Source organism: Eupeodes corollae, chromosome 1, assembly GCF_945859685.1.
Source record: "Eupeodes corollae chromosome 1, idEupCoro1.1, whole genome shotgun sequence".
Lineage (NCBI taxonomy): Eukaryota > Metazoa > Arthropoda > Insecta > Diptera > Syrphidae > Eupeodes > Eupeodes corollae.
This window is the reverse complement of record NC_079147.1, coordinates 261329041-261355244: the sequence shown is the minus strand read 5'-3', so window position 1 is coordinate 261355244 and position 26204 is coordinate 261329041. Positions and strand designations below refer to the sequence as shown.

At 33.2% G+C, this 26204-nt stretch overlaps 1 protein-coding gene across 5 annotated transcripts in view; it reads right to left on the bottom strand.

Annotated features, from left to right (window-relative positions):
• Positions 1-1957: 1957 nt before the first annotated feature.
• The window catches only part of LOC129953346 (ecdysone-induced protein 75B, isoforms C/D), a 352681-nt gene continuing 328434 nt past the window's right edge, over positions 1958-26204 (bottom strand). For 4 of the 5 annotated variants that reach the window (XM_056066471.1, XM_056066480.1, XM_056066495.1 and 1 more), the window contains 2 exons: positions 12060-12298; positions 1958-6624 (listed from right to left, as the gene is read on the bottom strand). In XM_056066471.1, coding sequence (XP_055922446.1) covers positions 4255-6624; positions 12060-12298 — 2609 coding nt within the window. In that variant the 3' untranslated portion in view covers positions 1958-4254. Of the gene's footprint in view, positions 6625-12059; positions 12299-15476; positions 16885-26204 lie in introns of those variants that run through there. The other variant, XM_056066502.1, reaches the window with a different exon arrangement.

Sequence of the window (26204 nt, the reverse complement as noted above, 5' to 3'; positions counted from 1 at the left end):
GTTAGTTTCAGTGGAATAAGCTCAGATTTGATCCCAGACCTTCTATTGGTATATTCAAATGGAAGAACACTTCGGGTTTTTATTATACGTAACCTGTTTTAAAATTACAATTTAACTCTCAACTTTTCAATTTTTTAACAAATATTTTTCACACATAGTGAAGATTCTATCAAGACCTGATATAAACCACGTACCTAGCTCTTCTGTGTGAAAAATTAATAAACGGTGATTTTTTAAGAGCTTGAGAACTTTAAATAAAAAAACCCAAAAAGGCGTCAAATCGCATGATCTTGGTGGCCAACTTACCGGTCCATTCCTTGAGATGAATTGTTCTCCGAAGTTTTCCCTCAAAATGGCCATAGAATCGCGAGCTGTGTGGCATGTAGCGCCATCTTGTTGAAACCACATGTCAACCAAGTTCAGTTCTTCCATTTTTGGCAACAAAAAGTTTGTTAGCATTGAACAATAGCGATCGCCATTCACCGTAACGTTGCGTCCAACAGCATCTTTGAAAAAATACGGTCCAATGATTGCACCAGCGTACAAACCACACCAAACAGTGCATTTTTCGGGATGCATGTGTAGTTCTTGAACGGCTCCTGGTTGCTCTTCACTCCAAATGCGACAATTTTGCTTATTTACGTAGCTATTCAACCAGAAATGAGCCTCATCGCTGAACAAAATTTGTCGATAAAAAAGCAGATTTTCTGCCAACTTTTCTAGGGCCCATTCACTGAAAATTCGACGTTGTGGCAGATCGTTCGGCTTCAGTTCTTGCACGAGCTGTATTTTATACGGTTTTATACCAAGATCTTTGCGTAAAATCTTCCATGTGGTCGAATAACACAAACCCAAGTGCTGCGAACGGCGACGAATCGACATTTCACGGTCTTCAGCAACACTCTCAGAAACAGACGCAATATTCTCTTCTGTACGCATTCGTGTGGTTGGTTTAATGTCCAATAAAGTAAACTGAGTGCGAAACTTGGTCACAATCGCATTAATTGTTTGCTCACTTGGTCGATTATGTAGACCATAAATCGGACGTAAAGCGCGAAACACATTTCGAACCGAACACTGATTTTGGTAATAAAATTCAATGATTTGCAAGCGTTGCTCGTTAGTAAGTCTATTCATGATGAAATGTCAAAGCATACTGAGCATCTTTCTCTTTGACACCATGTCTGAAATCCCGCGTGATCTGTCAAATACTAATGCATGAAAATCCTAACCTCAAAAAAATCACCCTTTACTTACTGTTTTACCATAAATCATCCACAACGTAGAAACCCATAGCTCACCCCCTCAAAAACTGGTGAAACTAGCATGAGATAATTGTCGTTAATCCCAATGGATTATAGGTTTTATATCCGTGTCCAAGTGTCACCAATAATCCTCAACGTTTCCAAAACAAGCCCCTTTGAAAGAATCCATTAGATCTTCACCTCATAGCAAAAACCAGCAAAAGTTGACCATTTTTAAATAATAAAACCGGCTTTTTTTATTTTTTAAAACAAAAATTGTTTTTCTTTATTTATGATAATTTGTTTTTGTTTCTTATTTTTTTTATATTTTTTTCTTTTGTTCTTTCTTACTTTTTTTATTATAATATATGTATATGCATATTTAATCCACTCATCAACATTTGGGTTTTGTTTTTGTTTTTTATTCTTAATTCATTCATTAATTTTTCTTTTTCTTTTTTAGTTTTATGTTCATTGTAATTGTTCAAATTGTTTGTCTTCATTTTCTGCATTTGTTTTTTGTATTTTTTTTAAGTAAATATGTTTTTTATTTAAAATTATGGACAAAATACATACAATTCTTATTTTCTTTGTATTTACTTTGTTTTTTTTTTATTTATTTGTAATATGTAAGTATAATTATTAATTATTAATTTGTTTTATTAACTATACAATCATTTCAAATTTAAAATTTGTTTTATTTATTTAAGTTGTTAAATTTAGATTAATCTTATTCTGATGGGGTTGGTTTTGTGGCTTCACTGAGTGAGCTTATACTTTTATTTTTTAAATTTAATTTTAATTCTTTTTTACAGTGAATACTTTTGATATAATTAATGTTTATCTTGTAAATACAAATACACTTATTTTTAACATTAAGAAATTACTTTTTGTATTTTTGTTTTATTACTTTCATACAGACATTCAAACTACACTAACCAACTACGAAGATTCTACCAGAATCGGAGTTTTTACTTGTGTGTGTTTTCCAATTTAATTTTCTTTATTTTTTTGAAAATTGTTTAAAAAATCTGAAAGAAAAATGAAAATCTGTGGAAAAAAACAAACGAAAGAGAACACAAAATCAACGAACAAAAGAAAATCTCTGTGGAAAAAGGCAGCACATGCGGAGTAGAAGAAAAAAAGAAGCAAAGTGAATAGAAAACCAAAACAAACTAAAAAAAAAGATGAAGAATTAAAAAAATAAAAACAATTTTTTCTTTTTTTTTTCAATAAAAATGAAATATTTCTTTTTTTATTTTCTCTTTATATAATAATAATAATTATAGTATAATTATAATAATAAGAATAATGATAATATATTGTATGATTTTTATATTTATAGTTTTTTGTTTTGTTTTAATTTTCAATAACAATAGTAAATTCTAGAATACACAAGAGAATAAGAAAACAGTTTTTTTTGTTTGTGTTTTTTGTTTATATATACAGAATATAATAAATTTAATAATAATAATAATGTTTATGCTTAAAAAAAATCTTAAATCTTTTTTGTTTTTATTAAATATATCTTCACTTTCACAATAAAATTAGAAAACAACTTCATTTCTCGTTCATACTTATTACAAATAAGAAATTTCAAAACAATTTATTTTTTTAAATAATAAAAAAAATCTCTCATGTTTTTTGTTTTTTTTTTTTGGGAGGGGTATTGTGTTTTTTTTTTTTTTTTTCATTCACACTTAAGATGACAATGAAAAAAAAGGAAAATAAAATTTAACAAAGAATTTTTAATTTATATTTTAATAAAAAAAAAGAGATCTCTAAAAAATAATAAATTTTTATTTTTAAATTTAACTTTAATAAAATTTAAATTTGGGTGTTTTTTTTTAATTGTTTTATAAATTATATCAATCTTTTAAGACATTTATGTAGTTTTTGTTTTTAATATTTTGTTTTTATTAAAATGAAGTAGTTTGCATATTTATTTACAGCTTAATAACTAAGTTAAAATTTAAATTATTTAATATTTTCATTGATTTTTGTTTTTTGAATTTATGATGCTTAGCTTAGAGCTTTTTTTTTCTTGTAATTTCTTTTAAAAAAACAAAAAAAAAATAAACAAAATAAATCCACCCAGTTTTTTGTTTTTGTTTTTTGTATTTTGTCTGTTTGTCCGATGTCATTTTTTAAATGATTATCTCGCAGAGATGTGATTTTTGTTTTGTTTTTTAAATTTAAGAGTTTTTTGTTTTTATTAAATAATACAGTTTTGTTTTTGTTAAAATTTTATTATTTTTAAATTAATTATTTTGTGTTGTGTTTTTAAAATCTCGCTTAAATTTTAAGGACATTTTCTGTTTTCTTCTTTTTATAGTTATTTTATTATTATTTGTTTTTTAAATCTTTAAATACAATTTGTACAACATTCAATGTTATGTCACCTTCTTTCTTCATCTTCATATCCCCAAATGTTTATTTTTTTTTAATTTTTTTTTATTTTTTATAATGAAAATAAATAATTTTCGCTGTTTTTTGTTTGTTTAGTTTTTTTTTTTTAATTTTTTGTCCCCTTTTTTCAAAAAATTGTCACCCCTTCCCAAATCCCAATGCCTAAATGTAATTCAGTCTCGCTCTTTTTTGTTTAATGTTTTTATATCATTTTTTTTTAGTCAGTAATTTGTTTTTTGTTTCAAAATAAATCGATGTTTGTATTTGCATCTCTTTTCATTTGTATTAAATCATCGTCTGTCTCATCTCTGCCAGCCACTGGAGCACCATCGCGTAATAATTCGCTTTATAGAAAATTATTAGGTGTGTTTGTTTTTGAATTATTGAGTGTTTGTACAGGGAAACAGGGAACCAACAAAACAAAATGACACTATTTACAAAACGTCACCGTTATAATGATGCGTTGACATGAGCCGCTAATACTTTTACTTTGCGCTGTCGCTGCTTATTTGTTTGACAGTTTTTGTGTTGTAGTAGCAGTTGTTGTTGTTGACGCACGGTATTCGTTGTTGTCTCTGGCTCTGTTGCGTGCGGCCACATGTTACGCTTCAAGGAGGACTTTGTGCACCTGTGGCGTGGGTGGTTGCGGTGAGGCGGTGGTTGTCGCTGTCACTGTGACATCTGCGGACATTGTTGGATATTTGTGCGCGACGAGTGCTTGGATTTTTGAAGGTGGGGGTGTTGGAGACTTTTTGGATAGATTTAGCGGTTGCTGGGAATCGGCGATGTCGACTTGCAACTCGAGGAGGCGTGGTGAGTGTGCCGAGGGGGAAGGGCGTGGTGGTGAAACTGATGTGGAGTGGGGGGATTGAAAGTAGTTGCTGCTTCCGCCACTGCTGCTGCTGCCATTCGAATTTGGTGAAACTGATTGTTGGCGAATGGTGGTGGTGGTGATAACTGAATGACCCTGCCACCGCATACCGTTTGGTGTGCCAGCTGGTGGCGGATGCAGTGTTGACGATGACGCCGCCGAGGAGGATGGTGGTGGGGAGGCGAGTGTAACTGTCGTCGTAGAAGGTGATGAGCAGTTGGAGTTCGAACTTGAGCTTGGCGAACCTGAGCTTGCATAGTGATGCTGTGGAGCGGGGGAATTTGCAGTGCATACAAGCAGACCGTTAGATTGGCCGGTATTTTGATCGCGCATGATGTAGTTTTGGATGATGTCGGAGCGCTTCATTTGTTCGGGTGTCATGCGTGGTTCGGCCATTAGACTCTTTGCCAGCACGGAGTGAGTGCTGGACAGAGTGGAGTGCTGTTGGTAGTTACCGCTGCTAGCGCTGCTGTCGCGACTACTGCTGCCGTTGTTGTTGGTATTGGTGTTGCGCGTCAGATGCATGTGAAGCTGGCTTTGATGTTGATGCGGTGGTAGAGAGTGATGGTGAGATGGTGATGCAGTTGATGATGATGCAGGTGGTGGGCTCTGTGGGTGCTGCCGAGCTTGTGCTGGCATTGAAGAAGATTGCATCGGGCTGCTTGCGCCTGGCATTGCTGATGTTGTTGAGCCCGGTGTGCTGCTTGCGTCAGCCTCAGCCGAATCGAAGTCTCGGTGACGAAGGGCGCGGAATTTTTTGTGCGGCTTATACGCCTCGTCCATCAGCGAGTTTGTATCGTACAATGGTGGCGCCTGGAGCACACGCTTCAAAACTGGCATATCTTCTACAATCTGTCGCTTCATGGCCGCACTGGATGTGCACGACGGTGATGATGATGACGAGGAAGAACTTGCCATGGCGGTTGATGGAGATGCCGATGAAGCCACAATAGTGCTGCTGCTGGTTGCTGCAGCAGCTGTCGTCGATAGACTTTGTGCGGAGGTTTCTGCGTCCATAGCGTCATCTACACTGGATCGAGGGCTAGAGCATGAAGAACTGCCACCGCTGCTAACAGTTTTCGAGGATTCGTTCTTCTCATTGCCGCTTTCAATTCCCGAATCAGTCGGCGAGTCTAGTTTTCTATAGCGATGATGATGCGTAGTGCCCGATGTCAAATGATGGTGCAGCTGGTTGTGGGAATGCGATCGAATGATCGGTGTGATTGTCAGACCATTTTGAGTGAGATGAGCATGTGGGCCCACAATATCGATATCTTCTCCGGATGAACCCGAATTGGCACGATTACGCAACGGACAGCTACCAGACAATGAAGCTGCCAGCAAGGGAGCTGACGACGCCAGCGATGATTGTGATGAATACTCCAAATCGCCAGATTCTGTGCTCGAAACCGATCCCAATGGTGATTTCGCCACATCGTCCATTCGCACATCGTCCCACGATGACGCTGGACTCTTCGACGGCTGTTCATCTTCCATCGACCACATTTGTTGACGCAACAACTCTTTGTGTTCCGTCCGGAAAACTACCAACTTCTCTGTGTGCAACGTGCTCAAAGTACGCAAATCCGGCATTGTTTCCAATAATTTCGCCATAAACTCAGGCTGATCTGGGCGATTCTGATTGATTATCGACTGCAGACAGGTCTTTAGCCTCGAATACATTTTCTCAATCAGCTCGGTATTCCTCAGACCCGGTCGGTCTGGCGTAATCAGCACAATTGCGCAGAACAAACCAATTTCAGCATCACTCAAATTCATAGAATTCATTCGCTCGGCGAAATTAAATGTTGAATCTACCAAAAAACGTGCATTCGCTCCATTTTGTATAGCATCGCGACGCATCACTTGTCCATTCAAACAGATAATACTGTTAATCGACGAATCGAACATACATATCAGTCGCACAAACAACGCATCAAATAATCCCGCCTTGAGGAGTGTGAATTTGTCATCTTGCGTAAGTAACTGGAAGCCGGGTATCATGCCGGCGAAATCGATCACACCACGGATAACATGGGCGAAGCGCTGTGAGAATTCCTGCTCTGATTGTAGTTCCGGTGCAGGATTTAGAGGGCATGCCTGCAGGAGAAAAGAAAAGAAACACAAATTAGAAATCAGCTTAACTGTTTTATATGTAGGAAATGAACAAACAAAAATATGTGGTTTGAATCATGTTTGAAGGTAGAGTCAGAGTGAGACGCCAACCAGGGAAAAGTTCACGCGAAGGTCAAATCGAATAGCAAACTATGGGAAAATCAATAAAACCTACCCACCTAGTTTAAGTTCATTGTTTTTTCTCTTCCTGTTCTATTGTACTCGTATTCGTATATTATGAGATAGCGAAACAAGTATGTAATCAAAACAAAAGCTCTCTCACCCGGCTACATTGCCAGCAAAAGCTTTCTTCTCACTATGCCTTAGTTCTATTTGTAAGAAGAGTCCACACCAAAAACTATCAGCAAACGAACTTTCAGAGGAAACCGACCATTTTGTCGCCACTTTGTACATGCTCAAACAAATAGTTCTATAGAGTAGAATGACATTAACGTCAAGGTCGACGAACCAGAGTTCAAGGTTCTTGAACGGTAGGTATGCCTGCCTGGCATGGATGGCGTGCCAACAAAGCCAGCAGCGTTATAAGCTTAAACTATCAACTTGTGTGAGAAGAATTCAAATGTGTATATCTACTATAGCCTATAGCAAAGCAACCCTCCGCAACAGAGTGGGTGAGTGTGGGGGGAAAACTAGCTTTTCAAAGTGCATGTGGAGGAGGAGTGTAGCGATAGCGGTGCTTTTTGTAATTAAACTACCGGGTTCGTAGAGAAAATGATCAATTAGCTTGTCCGCCATGTGACGCGCTGCTTGGTGCTAGAACTCAACAACCACGAGAACGCTGTTTTTTCTTTTTGCATGTCACATTAACATTAGAATCCACGTGGTTTACACAAAACGCCATCCATTCCACTAGCAACAACCACCACTACCGTTAGCTTTGACTTATGGACGAACATCTGCGCCGCCATTATGTATTTTTAGCTATTTTGGTGAAATTGTTTTTTTTTCTGATGGGGTATTTAAGCATCAAGCGATAACCTTGAATGAAATTTTAATTATAGAAGAAGAAAAGAAGAACCGGCAAATAGTTGAGAATTTGAGTGTGGTGAAATATTAAAAAATATTGTGTGTGGAATAAAATATCTACCTTTTCTTAGCTGGACGGATAAATACAAATACCTATGGAGGTATCAAGAAATCAAGCTCTGACTTTGTTGTGTGTTTTTTTTATTTGTTGTTTGCAAATGCGCAGCGCCACTAACTGCGCGCAATGATTTTGTTTGACCTTCACAATAAAAATGACATCGACATCGGTGTATACCTTAAACTGACATGTGAAGGGAGGCACAGCAAATAGATAGTGAATAATAAAATACAAAATATGAATGTAAATGTTAAAGATAGACGGAGAACAGTTTTAATTCCAACAAGGAAGCAATAATATGTATGCAGTTAATGCAGTTATCTTTTTGACGTTCCGGCTTTTTATTCTACATCTCTCATTTGTCTGGCAATGCCTACCTAGGTCTCAAGATGATGATGATGCGAGCGCGAGGTGACATTGAATTTAATACAATGTACTGTACATATCCATTGACCAGACGAGACGCTACTGGTTTGATTTAATTTAACTTTAAACTACTGTAAAGTGTGAGATAATAAATTTAGTTCCAGCGACGCCAACGCCATACATGTGTCGTATGAATAACACTACCTTACCTCGCTCGCTACTGACAACTGTCAATGTCATGGCAAAAATCTCAAAATATACTAATAAAACAAAATGTCTGGTATTTGTCTTTGTTCGTTTCTTTGGTTTTTTTTTTTTTGGAGATAAACGAATCTCTTTATCACATCAACTTAACCTTAACCTTAACTAATTTGAAGTTTAATACAATATTAAACAACTTAAACGAACTGAACTGTCAGAATGTGTTACTAATACATTGTTCGTTGTTGTCATATACTGATATAATGTGTTGTGATCTATGGATGTGTGTGTGTGGTGTTGTGTATGAGAGACGTTTATTTAACAAAAACAGAAATGATTTCCTCGTATTTCACAAGGTCGTTCACGAATGACGTCGTCTGTCTAGAAATTTAGATTTTTGTGTATAAATTTGTTTTTGCGGCTACTTAAATATGTGTGTGCTTTGTATTTTGTTGAATTATTTTACACACTCACTCTCTCGGTAATAATAAGGAGAGGATCAATAAAAATATAATTTTAAACTGTTTTTCGTTTATCGGTTGGCGCACGTGTGTTTATTTAGCATTTTATTTTCTATTTCCCATTCCTTAAAATTGTGAAGGTGAGGGGGGGGGGGGTTAAGAAGTGACGCTTTTGAATATATTGTTATAATTTTTCTGACTGACACAACAAAGTTGCAGTTTTTATAGTTTTGATGTTGACTGATGATGGACTGATATAGTTTCTACCATACAAAAATGTGCATTGCGCGCCAACTGTACTTATGGTATGTTTGATAAACTGATAACAGTTACGTATTAGTTCTCCTTGTGGCTGTAATGGCGGCGGTGGCGTTGGTGTACCCCTTTTGTAAAACTCACCCCATAAGATCTTAGGCATGGAATTGTTGGTGTCGTGTAATCAAGGGGTTGTCACCATCATCATTATTATACACACCATTAGCACCACCACCACCACCATCACTCCGTCCGAATTAAACACAAACATACCTATATTATTAGAATTTCTTGTCTTAGTCAGTATGTATTTTATTATTAGCTGTTGCTTTGCTCGTTTATAATTTCAAGGTTGAAAAATAACTCGATACAAGGTCGTATGCCATTTTTTTTTGTATTTTGTATTTTGTATTCTTTTTGCTCGTTGATAATTTTTTTTTGCTCTTTCGTTCTGGTATTAATTTAAATAAAACTTCTTATAATATTTGTTGTTGTCATATTTCTAACGTATTTTTCGTTGTTGTTATAAAGACTCTGGTCGATTGGCGCGTAATATTTTTGTTGTTGTTGGATTTTTGATCAAATGACCGGAATTTTTTTTTTCAATCTTCACAAAATTTTTTGGTTAGGACAATTTTTTTTTTGTGAAATTTTTAGGGATCAAAATGACAGAAAAAAAACATAACCTTGACATTTGTTGTGAATCATGGAATATTTTTTCCAGTAGAATAAATAAAAAAAGAACACACAACAACAAAAATAATACTTTATCATTTTTATTGTTTAAGCTTTAATTCTTATAACAGAAAGTGTACAGTAAACAAAATAACCTTGATGCTAGCTGATATTTTGTTTTTGTGTTGTTTTGTGGTAAAACGCGTGTATAAGTTAGGTATTGGTGGTGTTGGGGTGGTTTTTTGGTTCTAAAAAAGTCGTACATAATTATACAAACTTTGAAAGGATGATTTAAATTTTTGGGTACCTATATTATTTTTTTATGGGGTTTTATCATGCGAGTGTGAGGGTGTAAAAGACACGTTTGGAATTATCGTTTTAATGTGCGTGCTAATGATTTTTTTTTTGACAAAGTTGTTTGCTTTATCACGTCTAGATATTTATGATTTCTTTGAAAATTTATCTTAACTTTTACCAATTTTTTTTTTTTGTGTGTGTTTAATTTAAGTACTATGAATCAAAATTTAATATTTCTTTTTTTTGTTTGGTTTAAATGGTTGTTATTGCTACTTTGACATTGAACAGAGGTGTTATAAGCGTGTCTGCATGGGGCATGATGATATCATAGAATGTGACATTGAAAATTAGATAAAAGGAACTAAATTGCGATTGAATTTTATTCAATTCAAGAAAAAAAATAATGCGCGCAATTTATTGGTGTTTTCTTGATAACATTTCTGATTATAAAGAAAAAATTAAACTAATTTGTATGCATTATTATTAATTTCCAAAAAAAAAATTAAGTGGCGCTCAACAAAACTTGAGAGTGGCTTGTTTTTGGTTCCATAAGAAACGCATTTAAATCCAATAAAGAAATTGCGATCATTTTAAAATAACGTATAATCAAACGCTTTCTAATTATCATACAAATTTTTAAGTGGCGCCCAATGTGAGTCTTAAAAAAGTCCAAAGAGACTATGCAAACTATCAAGGGCAATTAAAAAATTAATAATGTAAGGAATAACTAACTCATTAAATATTTTATATGAAATGGCATCCAACTTAACTGTTTATATTTGATAAATCAATCGAATGGCGCCCAATGCACGACTTCATACCTATTTTCTATTTATCGTCAAGGACAATTAAACCTCTCTATTACAATAGAAACCCTCTATAACAACTTAATAAGAACTAAAATAAAAAAAGAAAACCTTGAATTGTCAATATAAACGAGTAATAAGGAAAATATAAGTACGTATTCACCTCGAATGTGATAATGTCAAAGTAAGTATAAGCAAGTAAGTAAGTTTAAGTATTATTTTTTCCTGTAGCTTTAATATGCATTCATTATCATTTTCAAGTACAGTTTAATGGCAATTTGAATAAATTATTAAATACATTTCCTTGTTTTACTAATTTTTTTTTTCATTTGTTGTTGTTTTATATAAAATGCACGCAATAGTTATAAATACATAAAAGCACAACATTCCACTATCACCTGTAATTTTATAAACATATCACAATGCTTCAAAGTGACAGATAGTAGTTTTTTTTTTTAAATGACATGTAGAGGGCGTGTTTTTTTTTTGCATAAGAAAATACATATACAAAAAAGGAATAATCGTCAAACAGGAATTTAATTTAAAAGAAAAGTCAAGGTTGTCTGTAATATTGTCTCGAGAACTTTATGTCAATTGAATATATAGTCCCTCTGAATTACATTAAGTTCTGTTTGTCTACTTTTTTTTCCTCACAATTCATAAGTCACAAATTAGTTTTTAAGGAAATTGCCAAACTTTACCATGGACAAAAATTTAATTGTATATATTTGAGAAGTTCACCTTGCACCGAATTAATCTAACAAAAGTCATCGAACAAGACAAAAATAATAATAAACCAAAATTCAGAGGTCGATTAAAGTTAAGTAAAATGACGGTTTAAATACCGGAAATAAGGCAATTAGCAAACAAAAACACACCTACTTGAGTTCTCATTTATATGTTCATATGCGTACGTCTCTGTTGTCTCAATGTTGAGGACAAATTATTATATGTCTCTCTTTCTCTTTGTCTGTCTTGTCTGGTCTTGTCAGTCGATCAGAGAAGAGGAAGTAAACTTAAGGGCACATTCATACGTATGTTTAAACGAATTAAAAATAAAAAACTGATTGTGGGAGTGACAATGGAATTGTGTTGACAGAGAGCGAATCAACTGTATATGGTGATGCAGTCCAACCTTGACGTCCAGAAGTTCATATCGGACAAGACAAAAAAATTCGTATAAGTTTTGCTACTCGACTTGATAAATGATTCAAAAACCATCAACGAAAAAAACATGAAAAATATTTTACTCACCAAAAGCGTAGGCATTGAATATGATGGACACTCGCGTGCCCTTTGACGCATAGCAGCAACTTTTTCCTTGGTAAATTCACACGTTTCTAAATGAGCACGCAATACAGCGGCTAACAAACGAGGTTGATCATCAAGCTCTGTGGCTAACGCCCTTTGTTGGCCGCGATTTTGTGTACTTTGTTGCATGGCAGCTAAGATGCGCGCTTTTTCGCGTTTCGGCACACGACCAAATCGCACCGCTGTAAATATACAAAAAAATACATCAAAATTAGTAAAATTGTTACTAAATTACAATCAAAGACATTCGCATTCGTATAATTGACATATGAAATTAAATTGGAGAAAAAATAGGATCAATGAGACAGGTGGTGCGGTGGCAGTTATATTTTCGCGCCAGGTGTGACGGAAGAAATACGTGAGTTCCCAATTTCAACACACATACTGAGTTTGTGTATACGCCAGCGGGAAGGACACGGTTTTTTTTCTCGTGTCTTTCCCAAGTTGACCAAGTCCCCTTTTTAAAGAAATGCCTTTTTTGTTTTCCTTTTTACACACAACTTTACGGCAACACAGAAGCGAATCAACATGCAAAAACAATCTACAAAAAAATACAGCCTAAAAAAGACCCAGAAACAGACCCTTAAGTAGGTCATCATTGTGTTTTCATTTCATTTACTTCTTTTCGGTGCAAGCATAATGATATTTTATATTGCCTTGCTCTCAATTAAAGCTGCTGTTACACTTTCTCCAAAAAATTAAGAAAATAAGAAACAGTCTCCCATTCTTGCGCACCTAGAGGACGGTTTCTCGTTAATCATTTTGCCCAAAAGTTGTAAGAAAACTAAATGTGGGTGAACTTTCTTTCTCATCGCGTAAGAAAAAAAAACGCGCATCACGATCATGAACTCTAATGAAATCGTACTCATCGGGATCGTTGAACGTTGATCGTTGATCGTCTGACGTCTTCGTTGTCTCCCACTCATCAGTGACTTTTTGAGTTCAAAGAGAGAAAATCATCAACACACAAAACGGAGCCACACAGCGAGTGAGAAGTGTAACACTTTTATAACACTCACTATAGGCTGAGACTACATCGAAAGTCAATCAAAGAAGGCCCACCAGCTATCTCACAACGCGCACCAAAGTAAAATCCTATTAATTTCACTTTGGATGGATACGGATAGTTGTGCGAGATGCGCTGCGCTTGGCTATTTTTCTTTCATTTTTATGAAAACAATCTAAGAGGTCATGGCCTACAAACAAATATAAAAAGAAATAAAAAAAAGAGAGTGCGAGAGTTAAAATGCGAGACAGTAGCATACTTCTTATTCTTTGCTAAACCATAAACAAAATGCAAACGATACGATGGTGATGAATGAATGAAAGAGAAAGCTACACAATATTGCACTACAATTTGACAGCTCATCGATAGAGATACTCTGATGTGTCAAATTGATAATACAAAAACTGACATTCAACGCGCGCCAAACATCACCTGGAAGAACCCCATTAACTTGGTCTACGCCTCAAGCTGTGTGGGCTCTATGCAATGCTATACTGTATCTATTATGATCGGAATAACAAAAGTCTATGGATGGGATTAAACGAGACCAAAAAACCAATATGGAGAATATAACAGCATGAAAACGAAAATGAGAGCGCCACCTAGTTTCCTCATTTCTTTCTTATTTTCTTTTTGTTTGTTATTTGTGTTAAACATGAAAGAAATTAGAGAATGACAACGGCGCGGCGCGGCGGCCCATTAATAGTGGTCCAAGTAGAGACAAGCATTTAAAGGCTTCAAGCCCCACATCTTACTACTGGATAAGCAAAAGCATAGCATGATCATTTCTTTTGTAGGTAAGGTAAGGTATGGTAAGCCCCAGATATGAGGAAGAAGATTCCAAAGAGAAAGAGAGAAAATATCACTAAAAGAGGTCGAAAAAGTGTGTTGGCTATTTATGTTTTTTGTTTTCTTTCTTTTTGCACGAAATGAAATTGATTTCAAAGAGAATTAAAAAAAAAAGAGTAAGTAGGTACCGCGATACCAACTGAGGTAGGTAAGTTTATAGAAAAAAATAAAACCATAAAAGTGGAGTTTAGAAAAATTATTAGTGCATGCAGGCTTTAGAGTAGAGTGCATAAATTATGAGCTCTAATTTTTCTGCCTATATATGTTAACTTATAGGTTATGGTGGGTTAGTTAAGTTAGTTAGTTTTGTCGGCTTTTGAGCTATACCACCCCCCCCCCCTCTTGAGATCACGATCGCGATCTGACTCTGTTTAATAACAAAAATCGAAAGCAATATGGCTTTCATTATAAAAAGAGAGAGAGAGAGGGGGGTTCCACAGCAGCTGTGTAGTGTTCAAAGTAGAAATAACTTTATGAAAAAGAAAGTGCAACTACTGCTTTATGTGGGGATATGAATTGAATATAGTGTGTAGGTAAAGTTGAGAGTTATCGCTTTGGCATACATTTCTTTTTAATCATTTAGATCACCTATACCTACCTACCTTTCAACTATAGGTTCGTATACGTATTGGGGAAATTGTCACACATTTTCATATGTTTTTGACAGTTTGATTTGACGAGGGTTTTAAGTAGTGAAATGGAACTGAGATTGGAAAATGTCAGAGAAAGGATTATGGGGCGTTTACACTTTGACACAAATATAACATAGAGAACAGAAATTAGTGACACTCGATTTGTTGCTTTTTGACAGTTGACAGTTGACAAGAATGTCAAAAAATTTCTTTTTTGTACCAATTTTGGGGAAAGACTGTTAGATGTTAAAGTCTTTGCTCTTTTTTGTTACTTTCAAAATAGTGGAAAAGTCCTAAAATTACCATCAAAAGTGTTTATATTTCTTTAAATGCAAGAACGTTAAGTTCTGAACGCAATGTCGTCAAGTCTATTTTTTAAAAAACTTAGTTTAAACATGAACGTTAAGTCACATTTTTTTTTAATTATTGATCAAAGAAGTAAATCAAGACAAACTAATTGCGCCGCTTCTGTTAAAAACGAAAATAATACATTTGGAAGATATTCAATATCGGGAAATTTTGAAAGCTTTTCGTTCAGTTTGGTGAAAATGTGTTCGTATTATAAGTTCTCGAACTTACTAGATATTTCATTACATCGTATTACAAAAAAAAGCATTGAAATTGTAAAATTAGGAAATTATATTGAGTTCTTATGAAAAATTGTAAGAATTTTTTTGACAGATTCGTTAAACATGGTTTTTTGATATCTTAGAACATTTCAAGTTATTTGTAAATATTTTCATGGAATTGCAAACAATATTCGTTAAGTTAAAAATTTGATTTGTATCAGGCAAATTTGTTTCGGAAAATCTCCAGTTTCGTTAAGTTGGAGAATTTTTCGTTTATGGTAGTTAAACATTTGAAAATACTTACGTGCATTGTGGTAGTTGACATTTCCCTTAAGTATTCCTTTTAAAATTGGTAATTCTTCCATTTTTATAATTCTATTTTGTTTTTTCAAGTCAATTGAAATATTGAGTTAATTTTTGTATAATAACGAAATTAAAATCATATAATAATCCACAGTTTATTTGATTTTAATTGTTTAAATAATGCGACGGCATCAAAAAGGTACTGTGACTTGTTTATTATTTTTTTTTTAAATTCACTTTTCGGCAAGTAGTACTTTTTTATATTTTATTTAAATTGAATTTATGTAAATTTTTTGGCACCTCTTAATGCACTTTTATTGTGAATTTTCTTAATTTTTTTCTTTAGTAACAAATTAACAAACAACAAAAAAAACTTAAACAAAAATCACAGTGAAATAAAATTATTTTGTTTTTTTTTTTAACTTTTTCAGGTACAATTTATTTTTTAAAAAAACTTTGTTTATGTTTTGTTTTTTACTTTGTTTAATTTTTTTTAATGGTCTAAATGTATGCTTTTTGATAAATTTAATTTTTGCATTGACCTCCACTTTTTATTTGATTCACTAAACAATTCACAAATATTATTCATTATTTTCTTTTTTGTTAAAATTCAATATTTGTATTTAAAAATTTTTCTATAATTTTTTGTTTTGTTTAGAAAAAATTTAAACTTGTTGAAGGAACTTTCTTTACATCACAATTTTTCATTTTGTAGAAATTTCGCGTTAGTTATTTTATTTTTTGTTTAATAAACTTTTGGTATTTTTGTATATAAATAATTTTTTTTTCTTTCCGGTTAATCCTTGTTTGTCGAAGATTATTTTCTTGTTTTCATTTAAAAATATTTGCTTTTTTTTGTTTTGAAAATTCACCACACCGTTAATTTGTTGTTAAATTTATTTTTTATATGCACTTTAAGAACGGTGAAAATGAATTGATATTTAATTTGAATATTTTGTTGTTATGATTTTTCTCTTTGATTAAATTGTGCAAATGCAAACATGACAAAACTCGACAAGGTCTTGAACGCGACTAACTGTAAAAATTGCTAGCACGTTACGAATATAGGTAATAATAAAACAGATTGTATTGTATTGTGTGTAGAGATATATACAAGATACAAATTGTTAGTGGAGACTGAGACCGCCGTCTCTATACACATCTACCACTTGGGGTATACCAGCGACGAGTGTAGTTCAAAATTTAAGCGCTAGTCGCTCGCAGCTCATGCTGTTGTGTGCTTTTTTTTGGAGCAGAGTTTCATTTGTTGTTGTTGTTGTTTTATTTTCATTGTTGGCTTATAAAAGCACTCACAAACAAAAAAAAATATACACCCGAAAGAAAAAGCCGCTTAAACGAAGAGAGGGTTGAATGATTGGTTCGTTGTCATCGAAATAACCGCTCTCAATTACTGTCAACAAAAGATTGAAATATCAAAAGCAGCTAAAGTTACAAGATACTCGTCTCGTACCAATTTCAGTTTGTGTTGGAGCTCTTTTGATACAGAAACAGAAAGAGGTTTAGAGCTTTCATTAATGGGGAAGATAATGTGAGATGCTCTTGTGAGCTTTTTTCCTGTGTTGTGCGAAATTCAACCTAGAGGACTCTGTCGTCTATGCGAATTTTCACCGCATTATTTAAAGAGAATTATATGTATATCAGTTGAATACCGGCAAAATGTATTGATGTTGTTCTCTTAAGTAACTTTTCCCCACACCAGCGAAAGCTTTGAGAAAAGTGTGGTGAGTAAATTAAAATATTCTCTCTCAAAAGCACTTATCTTGAAGCTTTTTTCTCTTCTATCATCTCTTTGAAAATGAGAATAAAGTGCACTTTGAAATTTTCTTACTGAAACACAAAAATAAAAGTTAAACAGAATGCATTGCTCCCCAATCTGACAAAAAAAGAAGAACAAAAACAAAAATGTACTAACCTTGAACTTCAATTGAACGAGAATATTCAAATATCTGTTCATGTTTACAAAAATAACGAACTATACTGCGCATATAATTCTTACCAAAAGGTTCATTGGTTTTTGTTGTTTTCTTTTAATTTAAATAAATACGATTTGTTATTATTGTAACTGCAATTGAGGGCACAAAGGTACAACAATTTATTTATTTAACACGTAACAAGACGCTGATTTCCATTGTCATATTGTCAATAAAAATGGCTGCATTTTGACAGACGATGCATTTAATTGAAAATGTGTCATATTTAAATCAAACAATGTTCACGCGGTTATAGGAAGGTTTTATTTTCTTATGACATTTGATGCGTCTTTCAAAATAAACAAAATGATTCATAACATTAAATGAGTTTCAATATATGCATTGCCAAAATTTTAATAAAATAAAAAACAACAAAACAAAATTGAAATTAGAACATAAAATAAAAAAAACAAAAATCATTGCATTTTTATATATTGCCTGAAATTTTATTGAGGTGTAGATATACCATAAAGTTCGTTGGCGTTCATTACGTTGCCGTTGATGCAACTGAGCTTTAGATTGCCTTGAGTAAATGAGGTGAACGAATTGACGTTCAGTGACTTTGCCAATAATATATCTAAATAATGTGTGACACTTGAGAATAAAGGTTAAAATTGAGCTCATATTTTTTTGTTTCTTTTTTGTTTAATTTTGATACTGATATAATATTGCTCTAAATATGGATTTTTTTTAAGGTTGTTGCTCTTGGGAAGGTTTACAAAAATGACAGACATAAAGTACCTTTCTCTTCTTAATCTCAGTTACATCAGAATACATCTACATACTTAGTTTGAAGCATTCAACATGATGTATTAATGGTTTTGTGTCAGGTGGAATTAGAAGTGATTGTTCTCACCTTTTTTTGACACTAATGAGGTGAAATGTCAAAAATTTCCCTAGGGGGCAAAATATACTTACATTTTACAAAAAAATGATTCACGACATTCTGTTTAAATATAAAGAGATGATGGTTCATAGGATAAGGGTTTGTTTTAAATGTTCACCATACTAAGGTGAAATTCTCTTCTTATTAAAAGTGGAATCCATTGAGGCATTACATTTCTTTTCGAATTTTGGAATTTTTAATGTTAATCGTTATCGAAGTAAGTGCTTAACAGTTCTTCATTCCGATTTTGTGATTTTAAGCTCTTTGCTCGCTTTTTTCCGTTATTTAAAAACTCATTATGACACTCAAAAGTGACCTCAATTTGACACTAAATTTAGCTACAAAAAAGCCACAAAAAAAACTTAAAACCTGATCAAACACCTACTTGACTCTACACTTGGCCTAGATTTCAACGAATATATAAAATTACATATTCATTTTCAAATCATATACCTAAAAAAAAGTACTTGACACTTATTATCATCATCACGATTAGACTTCATCATCATAACATCTTTCTGTAAGTATTTTTATGCCAAAAATTATTATTGGGTACTAAACTGTGCTGCTAACGCAATAAATCCTCTAAACGGATTTTACAAAGTAGGTAGGTAGACCCTGAAGCGTAATGTTATATTAACCCATTACCCACACAATATAAGTCTTTTACAATCAAAGAAGACAACAAAAACAAAAAAAAAAAACAAACAAACCAAATAAACTGAACTGAAGAAGAAAAATAAAATATACAAAACAAACAACTCCACACACCATAAGTCGTTGAACTATTAATGGGACAACCATAGTCATACAATATATAACTCATCAGAGAGCTCAACAACAACAACAACAACTTAAAAATAACGAAACCAGAGCCAGAGCAAAAACAAGCAAACTCGAACTCACGAGAAATATACCAACAACTAAAAATGAAAAGTGAAAGTTAACATATTGTTGTTGGAGAAAAAATCAGTTACAAAAAGAAAAAAACAAACAACAATTTATTCCCCTCGTCAGAAAAAAAAATAATTTGTAATTTGCGCTCATCACTATCTTTGAGCGTTGTGCATCCCATCTCTAGCTTTATTGCATTGCGTAACGGCATGTTTCTGCATCGCTCTTTTTTTGCCATCATAATAATCAGGAAATGCCAAACGTGCATAAGTAGCTGCAGCAGCAGTGACAGTTGGTAGAAGAAAATAACCCAAGTTTCCACAGACTTTAGCTATAAAAAGACCTCCATCATCATCATCATCAGCCCTCCCCCTTAATTTTTTTCATAGATGTCAAAATCGGGAAACTAATCGTGCGCCTCATCATGAAGAGATTTTGTCATCGAGAAATTGTTATCAATTTTATGCTCTGCAAAGATACACTCACATAGCTAGATATACATAAAGATAGACTTATAGCAAAAAGCAAGTAACGAGTCATATCGCTCTGAGTATCACTTTCACTTGAAGAAAGACAGGAAAAAAAACAACAAATGTTATTTTGACTAAAACTTTATCCAACAACATTTTTGTATCTTTCTATAATAATCTACTTCGTACATTCATTTCGCCATTACACGCATTTTAAAAGTGGAGAAAGAAAGAAAAAGAAAAGAGTGGAAGGCCTGAAAGACCTCCATCATATAACGAGTTCGATGAACTCGTTACGAACTCGTATAGCAAAACAACAAACGATTACATAAAAACTTGGTTAGTTGTTTTTGTTGTTGTTGTTGTTGATTGGAGTTTTGTAAGTATCGTTATTTGTAGTTAAATAAAGTTTAACCTAAATTAATTTACAAAATTGACCTCCCACCATCTTTTTTTTTTTTCTTTGAACGATTGGGTATTATTCATCATCATCGTTACTTTAACTAACTAGTCAGAAGTCATGTGCGATTATTTATTGTTAATACTAGATACTATTTTGTTTTTTTATACAAGGGAATGTCAAATTTATACGAGTATGTATCAATCTAAAACAAAAATTGCAATGACCAATGATGAAAAGAGAAGGCAAAATTAGTTTAGCTATCGCTATAAATTCTATATGCATATAGATACATTGCATCGAGTGCAGAGTGCAAATTTAAAGGCGCGTATACATTCACAAAAAATAGCGAGCTCACATTTATTGAAGCCATAAGTGAATGACCGAGCATGACCTAAATTTGTGTCGCTGCACTCGGTGGTTCTGTTTTTTTTTTTTGCTTGCTTCGAATCACACACAAATACTGTCATAAAATTGGGTGCATGCAAATATGCATCTCGCAACATTCTCACCACAGACACATCCAAATACACAGTGTGCAAAATATTTCATATTCGAAAATTCACCACACACACACAGACAACACATCTAAATCCAAATAGGTACCGAGAGAATGCAATAGAATTTTTTCGATTTAAATTCGAAGAATTTTTTTTGTGTATTAAATTCGAATTTCGAAATACAAGTTGCATTCTCTTTCGGTCTGTATGGCGTATGTGTAATGTTGCGAAACATTCTGTATGCATGTTCGTAGTATGAAAAACCTTCGAGAAACATCTCTTGATTGTGTGTGCGGGGTGTGGGGGTAATATGGGTTGTGTTGATTTGGTGTCGTTGACCGGAGCTCATCGTGGGGATACACACCAGATGTTTCAGGGTATAAGTTGTATATGGGGGCTGTGTGTTGGAGTGAGATATCACGAGTATTTATAAACTAGAAGTCATTGAAAAATGAAAGTAAATTTTTTCAATAAATTTTTCTATGAGCAAGCGAGATGCCTACACATTTAGTTCGAGTATCGAAGTTTGGTTTTTTGCAATAGTATTGGTGGATTTTATTTTTTGATTGTTTGTATACGAGTATAGAGTATATCAAAATGACCCCGGACTAAATGAGAGTCTTGCTCTTCGTTCTAACTAACGTGCAGTTACATGCATACATACATATGTCGAATCTACACAGCAGCTATGTAGATAGAGATATAGTGTTGCTGCTGCACAATTTAAGTTAGTTCATTGAGCAAGAGGTAAACAACCTTTTGAAGGTTCGTCCCCAACACAATACCAAACTAAACCACATGATTGTAGGTATACACGAGTAGGTTAGGTATACACGGTGAGTAAAGTTGAGTTCAGATGAAGCTTGAGGGGGAGAATTCATTTCGTTTCTTTTCGTTTTTTTTTTTTGTTAATTGACATGTACAATGTTTTTTTTATTTTTTATATTTTATTGCAATTGACGAGTTGTTTCTTCTCCTCTTGAAATCTACACAATATAAAAATGCTCTACAACATGTTATTATTTATTCTCCTCACTCTCCTTTGTTTGTCTTTCTTTTTTTTATATTTACGTAACGCATGAAATTTCACTCGTTATGCAATAGAAAGCAGCGGCGGCAGCAAGAAGCAAACAGCAACGCAACAGCGAGTAACAAGACAACATAAACAACGAATGAAAGATTCATTTTTGGGGGATCACTCTTATAACGAGCTTTACTTTGTGATTGCTCGTCATTGTTGGTTGTTTATTTATTTGTTGTTCACTGTGTTTTGTAACTGCATTGCGTTTGTGTTATTTCAAACTGACAGATCATGCCAAGCGCCATCAAACTCATGATGATGCTAAAAATTTTAACGATTGACAAGTCAAGAAATTATAGGCTGATACACCTTTTTGAATATATGTAAAAAGTTAATAAGCTTCAAATGGCTCATAAGAAGGGGATTTATTAGGAGTTTTCTCAATAAAAAAAAAGTAAGGAAAGATGATGTTCGCTACTTTGTATTTAGGCTAGGTAGCTTCCGCATTTCTACATAGAGCGAAAATGCACAGGCACATCAGTCCCATCACTATGCTTTTATGTGTCAAGTGGATGAGCGATGATGACAAAAGTGTTGTGTGGAAAATGTAGGTATCTATACAACCTCCCCTTTTCATAAATCATCAATTTTCCACCTCGACACTTAAGTTTCAAACATCAGACTTATTCGTTTGTAGGTATATGTTTCTACTTTTGCTGCTACTGCGTGTTTATAGTGTATAAGAGTATGTACACTCTTGTTTGGATGTGACCTGAATAGAGTTCAACATTTTTAAATGAACTTTACTCCCCCTTTTTGCTATGACACAAACATCAGCACCAGCATCCATTTTACACCACATCTACACTACAGCCACTTAGGAAGGTATGTACCTACCTACCTACAGTGAACTAGACGACAATAGATATATTTTTGTTTTCTAATTTAAAATGTATGTAGGTAGGCACAAAACTTTGCAATAAAATGTATGTACCTACATTTATACATATTTTGTCTATATTTTTATTTTACATATAAATAGTTAAAAAAAAAATAAATAAAGTGAGTGACACATCTGTCTACAAGTTGCATAAAATTCCAACAATTTCAACAATTGAAAGACCTAGAAAATTAAACAAACACACATTAACATTCATATATACAACACACACACACATACACACTTTTGTCATACATTAAAAACGCACACATTTATAAAAAACGCAATAAAATAAATTTACTTTCAATTTGGTTAACCTCGTGCTAATTTGAGTTCATTTTAATTAAAATAACCGTCGACTGTCAGTGAGCTGTGAGTGAGCTAGGCAATGCGAATAAAATGTCTGTCAGTTTTGTAGTATAAAAATATTCCTATCTATCTACCAGGTATAACCTGAAGCGAAAGATAGAGAGAGAGGGGGTGTGATGAAGCTTGAAGGACTAGAAAATTAAAATTTTAATCAAATGGGTCCCCTTTTTGCCATGCTTATTTTTGTTCCGTTAGTTTCTAAGTGTTATCCACTTTTGGAATCCAGACACACTAAAATATGCAAAACAACAAAAAGTATCAAAATTTAAATTTGACATCTGACAAGTTGTGGGTGGTATATAGCGAATATCCAGTTATAAAAACAAATCTATTGTGGTTGTGCCTTAAATCAACATCATGGCTGATGCATCTGTCTGGAAATTAAGCAAGCAAACAAACTGAACTTTTTTTTTTTGTTATGCAAATTGATAAGCGCTCTCAAAACTAATGGTATGCTGACACTACTGCTGCTGCTGCTGCTAACTGTCAGAGTGTGTAGAGGTATTTTCATATATTTGAATTAGTTTAAGAGCCATATTCCTACCCATACAAATACGGAGAAAGATATTATTGTGTATATGCTATAATAAAAGCTATGGGTGACCTAGTTTTCCAACGTTATGAACGTCAGACTTGGTTCGGTCAATGAACTCAGCCTCGACTGATAGCATGCGTACTGCTGTAGAGTAGATAGGTAGGTAGGTATATTTGAAGTTGTTGTTGTTGTTGCTGGTGTGGATTTGCTCTTTCGGTTTCGTTTTCAACGAAAAATATAATTAAAAAAAAAACTGTGTTGCGTGTATATTTAATAAATGAATAAAAAATTGTTTGATAAATAAATTTTTGGCAGATATAAATGCCAATTTCTTTTTTTTTTGTTATAACAGTAACAATAATAAAATGAGGAAATATAGAGGCGAGATGGATGGGCGGTTTTTGGAAACAAAAATACAACAAATATGTGTTAAAGTTTTTTTTTTAAAGATAGCTATGTTGTCTGTTTGTTATTTAATCGATGAAATAAATTTTTAGTTTTCTAGGTCGACGGTCAGTTTATTTAATTTTTTTTTTATTTTCCTCTCTTTTTTTCTCGATTTGTTTATGTATGTTTATGTCGGTTTTGTTGTTGTGAAGTAACCTCTTCTTTCCTTGAGAGATAATGAAAAGGGGAACACGGTCATTTTTATAAAATCGTAATAAAAAAAAAAAAAAAAAACAGGGGACAAAGCATCGAACAACGACGACGAGCGACGACGCGACGAACGACGATGATCAAAAACGCACACGCATGACATACGCCATATACTCGCATACGCATAGCATAAAAAGACCTATGCCGAGAGACTTAATTTTTGAAGGATTTTTTTTTTTTTTTTTTTTTTTGGTTGGTTGGTCAAGGATGAATGGATTTATATTGTAAAACGTGTGAAGCGCCACATCAAATTGTCTACACGCACGCACACAGACGGCAGGCAGCGGATAAAAATGTGTCGAAATTGGGTCATATCCGAATTCAGCAGAAGTGTGACATTATACGAGGTATGAGGAGTTTTTTTTTTTTTGTTAAGAACAAAAATTCGGCCTCTGGATAGTCTAACAATTAAGATTGATGGTGACAGGAGAGATAAATGAGAATGTTTTGTACATTTTTGGTGTCGAAAATGACATTCAGTTACACTTAAATAAATTTCAAAAATCATAAACCATTTTTGTTCAATAAATTCTCTTATTAATATATTCTTAAAGAAGGCAAACAGCAGCTTCCGGTGAAAGACGCACAAATGTGTAATCAGGTAAAAAACAAATAAATTCAATTTGGTTTATAGAAATGAGTAATACAAAATTTGTCTTCAAAGCCTTGGTCTCAATAGATTAAAAAAAAAAAACAAAAAAAAATATTTTATTTTTGCTGATTACAAATTTGATTTTTGCTACCTAAATTATTTTTGTGCTTTTAGCATGTGATTATATAGAAAACAATAATTATAAGAAATTTCAATTAAATATAGATAAAGTTTGCAGAAAACTAGAACAGAGTGATAAGAATTCTTTTTTTGGCTGTTTACCTTAATTGCAAAATTTCATTGGAAGTGAGGAAATAAATTCATAATTTATTGGGTTTGTTTAACCGAAATACATACATATAGCTTGGACTCATAGTAAATGTCATATTTTGCAAGACTCATGTTCCTTCAAAAATTTCAGACGGACGCCATTTTGTTTTGAATGATTGTAATTAAGAAAAATCACTATTCTTAATAACATTATGGCATTATTTTAAATTGTATGGAAGAATCTACTCAATATTTGTATGATTTCCTTTTTTTGGGCGCCACTTTCTTATTTTTTGTTTTTAAAATAACAAAATTTAACTCCCAAAATATTAGCTTTATTTACTACTTGTTGTCTTGAGTCATAAAATAAATCTACTTTGTGTTTTTATCACAGTTTTTCTTTCTTAAAAATCCCATGTTGGGCGCCATTTAACTAAAAGGTAATATGGTACCTTAACTTTGTTAAATTTACTAACTTTACTTTATTTCTTCTTCTTTTTTTGTATCATAATTTTATTATTTTTTTTAAAATAAAAATCCTAAATTGGGCGCCATTTAACTTAATTCATTCAAAACATCAATTTTCTCTAAACAAACAATTGTTCCAATTTTCTCAATTAAATCATCACAAAACCTAATTTGAATCAACACTATCTCTATAAAACTCTACTCTATATTACTGTCTGTCTGTCTATAGAAGAAACTTCTTGAATTTCTTTGTTTAGTATAAAAATACGAGAAGAAATCAGAAAAACAACAACAACTTTCGATTTCATTACTAGAGTCATCGGCCTAAGCTTAACTAAACATATTATTCTCTTGACGTCGTCGTCGTCGTCCGTTCGTTGTCTTTCTTTTTGTTTTTGTTGTTGTCTTTATATTGTGATGTTGTATCACCGCGGCGCGCCATATAGATGACTTCAATAATTACCATGATATTGTAGATATGACGCAGACTATAACGACATGGAGGTGACGAGGCGGTGGCGGTGGTGGATAGATTTGCTACTTTAATTGATACGAAACACATAAGACAAGACATATGCCACCTATCTTTGCTTCAACAAACAAAACATCCAAAATACACACAGCACACATATTTCTGTGTATCTTTCCCCATCCAACCAATTTTTGTTTTTTTTAATAACATCATTGTTGTGAGCTAATTTATTATCTCATTCACTCCTGTACTGGCCTCTTTATT